The sequence below is a fragment of the Aphelocoma coerulescens genome, chromosome 30, assembly GCF_041296385.1.
Source record: "Aphelocoma coerulescens isolate FSJ_1873_10779 chromosome 30, UR_Acoe_1.0, whole genome shotgun sequence".
Lineage (NCBI taxonomy): Eukaryota > Metazoa > Chordata > Aves > Passeriformes > Corvidae > Aphelocoma > Aphelocoma coerulescens.
The window spans coordinates 1,952,185-1,956,255 of record NC_091043.1 but is presented as its reverse complement, the minus strand read 5'-3'; the positions used below and the strand labels follow the sequence as shown (position 1 = coordinate 1,956,255).

At 50.7% G+C, this 4,071-nt stretch overlaps 1 protein-coding gene across 1 annotated transcript; it reads right to left on the bottom strand.

The window, feature by feature from the left end:
- Positions 1-1,519: 1,519 nt before the first annotated feature.
- Positions 1,520-3,866, bottom strand: LOC138100243 (EF-hand and coiled-coil domain-containing protein 1-like). Its single transcript, XM_068998022.1, is given in 3 exon segments — positions 1,520-1,930; positions 3,220-3,287; positions 3,290-3,866. Coding segments are annotated over 3 exon segments (1,041 nt in total). The 5' UTR covers positions 3,852-3,866.
- Between the last annotated feature and the right edge of the window lie 205 nt (positions 3,867-4,071).

Genomic DNA, 4,071 nt, shown 5'->3' with positions numbered 1-4,071 from the left:
GACAGTCACTTTAAATTAGCATGCAATTTAAAAATAAGTATTACACATGAAGGTTATCTCACAAGGAACATGTAATTTACATTTTGAAACTCACACTCTTGGTTTTGACGTAACCCGTAAAGTCCCTGCTCTGCGAGGCCAGTGGACATTCCTTACTGCCTTTAACTCATTCACCTCTGCCTGTTTCCAGGTGATCTTTTTTATCCTTCATCATATTTTGGAAAAGCAATTCCACAGGACAAGAGCTCATAGTAAATCTCTGGTGCTCGTGCCAAGGAGGACATGATAGACCTGAAAAGTTGTGGGATCCCTTTCAGCACCAGGAATTGTATCATTCATCCAGAGACCCCTGACAGTCATCTCGAACATTACGTGCCCTCACGCTGCTTTTTAAATCCTATAGATGTTTAAAGAAATGCTTTTATCTTCTTTGATCTTCTGCAACCATGCAAGTATTAACATACACAATGCTCACAGAAAGACACTGGATAAAATGGTTATTTTTAGAATTTCCTCACTTTATAAAACAGTACAAGAGCTATGATGCCACAAAGAACTCTCTATGAATTCTTCTTATAAGCAAACAGAGGAAGTGTAAGTTTAGGAAGAGACAAGGAGTTCAGAAGAGGCAATTCATTGAAATACTAGATTTAGTAGTGCAAGTAAAAATATATCAATAAATACTGGTTTTGCTTTGGGTCAGCGAGAACAGAAACTAGATTTTATGCCACAGGTCAGTCTTAAACTTGGGCAGAAATGCCTAACACTTCATAATCATCTATGAGTCCAAGTTTCATTTGAGATAAAAAGCAACAAAGGCAGTGAACTATTCAATTCATGACCAACTTTCTGGCTTCTGGAAAGATTTATTTATGCTGTTACAAAAGCGGGGCTTAGTTGAGTAATGTATTCTTTGTTTGAGATTCCCACTATATTATTTTGTGGGTTTAGGAACATTTCAGCTTCTCTCTTTTCAGTATTACCTATTCTGCCAGTGAGGAAGCAATGAAGTCACAGCAGAGTTTAAAACCACTGGCCAGAAGTTGTCCTTGTGTGCTTTTCCCCAGTTCCTAGGACATGTTGAAGAACTTTCTTATGAAATGGAGTGTCAGCCATCTGATTGCAGCTGGCTTGGGATGGGACCTAATGACCAGGAAATGCAGTGGACAAAATAAGTGTGTTGGAAATGGTTTCTGAAGGACTGTCAGGAATTTGTTTTGGGGCTTTCTGGAAGCACTGCCATGTTGAGTTCTGTTGCTGTGTGTTTGAGGAGTAACTTCAGCTCTCTGTAGATCACCACCCTTCCTTGGCCTGCCTTCCACTGAATGCTCCCAGTTCTCTTAGGGATAGGGATCCATAAGAGGAAACCCAATAAAATGGACAAGCAGCTTCTAATTTCCCTCTGGCTAGATTTTACAAGATGTATTTGGAGACGTTTAATAAGCCACAACCAGAGAGTCTCAGACCGACTTGTGTCCCAACACTGTGACTTTATAGGCGCTTTTTGACGGACTCCAACCTACCTGTAGTGCTGCAGTTGTGATTCCAGCTGCTGAACGTGTATTTGCAGATGTGGCACCTCGTTAGCTTTCTCTTCCAGCTCCTTCACTTTGCCAAGACTGTTGAGGATGGCGTGTCTGGCCTCTTCCACCTTCCTCCTCATCTCCGCCTGCTCCCTCTTCAGGTTACGGTTGCAGTCTTCCAGGCTGACCAGAGCTTCCTGAGAGCTCTTCAGCTCCCTCTCCAGCTCCTGATTGAACTTGAATGCTCCTTCAATCTGCCCATCCCTGGAGCTCCGGATGAGCTCCATTTCCTTCAGGACACTTTGGAGGCACTTGGTCTGGGAGTGCTTCTGTGTTAATGGTCTCTCCCTCCCTACGAAACAGGTTCCCTCCTCTTTATGGCTGGCATGGCTCTTCTGCAGTCCCACCTGTAATGACCAGGAGCAGAAAGCAGGGAGAAATTGATGTGTTTTAAAGCAACTGACATTTTAATAAAGACTGAAAATGGCTGGATCGTGCTTTGTTGGGGTTTTTTTTGAATCACATACAGTTGATCAGCAGCTAAAGCTACTTGACCTTTGCCAAACACAGAGACAAGGAAAAGATCTCTGGAAAGTAGTTTTTAGTACCTAGCTATACATATAGTATTCAAACTACTCGCTATTATGTTATTGCACAAGTTCCTGCATAGCTTTAATGTCATTACTGTGGTCTGTACTCAGAAGTCAAGTAGTGTGCTGAAAAAGATATTTCCCATGAAGTTGTGTTCAGAAGAAGAGAGCAGGGAGCAGCTGGGGGGTGTTCTGGAGCTCTCCTCTTTGTCCTTTTGATTCTTCCTGGGGCCTCAGACTCGTGACTTCATGTTTGCTTCAGATTTCCTTTCCCTTTTCAGATGAAAATGCTAAAAGTGGCTTTGACCTGCCATGATGGACGTTGTGAAGAGGAGCAGCCAGCTAACGCAAGTGGCAGTGTCACACATGGAGCAGTTCTGTGAGTCCTGTGTTAGTATCAAATCAGACCTGATCAGACCTGCCAGAACAACTGGTCCATGCTGCCCTTCACTGCCCTGCCTGTCCCACGCTATTTCATGGCAGAGTAATTTAGCTGCTGTTAAGTGTGTATGTGTTTCACTCAAGCCAGTACAGCAGAACCAACAGAAACCAGCCCCAGAATTAATGGGGCTCTGCAGAGGAGCCCAAGACTGTTCATCAGCCTGCCCACAGAACTGAAATCTTGTGACCACGCTCTGAAGAAAATGTACTTCTAAGGTTTCTGAGGCACTTATGACTGAGGCACTGTACGTGCTTGTACAGCTAAGACTCCAGAAGTTCTTTCCCACTTCAGGAAAAAGCCTGCAGTGGTGCATATCCAGTATATGGTATCAGCACATCCTGACTGAAAGTGCAATAGAAGCAGCAGCTCTGTACGCTTGGGTCTGTTAAGCTGAACTCCCCTACACTTTTAACAGAGTGCTCATCAGCCTGTCCCATAGCTACATCCAATGGCACACTGGTGAAGATACGTTTCTCCTTAAAGCCTCCCTGCAACTAAACTTTGCTAAAAAGTTAATGCCGAGGATGAACGAGCAACTTGGGTCTCAGTCTGGAGGTGGAGGGGTTTTTAACACTGACTTTCCGAGAGCAGCATCTTTCCTGAAGTACTTGGGGCCACCCGAGCCGCCTCCGGGAGGCCGGTGCAGAAGCCGCCCCGGACTCACCTGCAGCGCCAGGCACCGCGCGTCGCTGCTCTGCAGGGCGGCCCGCGTGTCCTCCACCAGCTCCCGCGGCTGCCGTTCTCCTCCTCCAGCTTGGCGATGCGGTCCTCGGCCTGCTCCAGCGCCACGATCTCCTCGTAGCACTCTCGGGAGCAGGGCCCCGGCGGCCGCCGCTCGGCGCTGCCCGCGGCTCCGCGGCTGACGGGGTCGGCGCGGCGGGGGCTGCGCAGGCGGATCTGGGTCTCGATGTGCTCGCTCTCCCGGCCCGGCGGCAGCCGCGGCCCCGCGCCGCCCACGCGGGTGCTGAAGTGGCCGCAGAGCCGCGCGTGGAACTGGCGGAAGGTGAGCTCGGCCGAGAGCCCGTCCCACAGCCTCGCGCACTCCTCGGGGTCTGCTGCCTCCTCCAGCCCCAGCACCTGGCACAGCGTGGAGAACGAGATCGTCGTGCGGCCCGCCCCGGCGCAGTCCAGGTGGTGGAAGATCTCCTGCAGGTACTGGTCCAGGCCGGCGGCCAGCACGACGATCTCGTTTTCCACGCCGTGGTCCAGCCCGTAGTGGTAGGCGAGGGCGCTGACCAGCCACTGCGTGCGCCGGGCCGGCCACCTGTAGGGGTCCCAGCCCTCAGGCGGCTCCATCGCACCCGCCCGTCCCGCGGAGCTGCCCGACCATCCCGAAGGCCCGCCCGCCCCAGAGCTCGGCCCCGGCCCGCGGCGGGGTGGGATGGGATGGGCGGGATGGGCGGAGCGGGGCCACCGCTGCACCGGTGCTGCTCCAGCGCTGCTCACGGAGCGCCCGGCTCGCCCCGCAGCGGAGTCGCGATCCCCTTTGTCCGTCAGGAAAACGGATTCAGGCAAA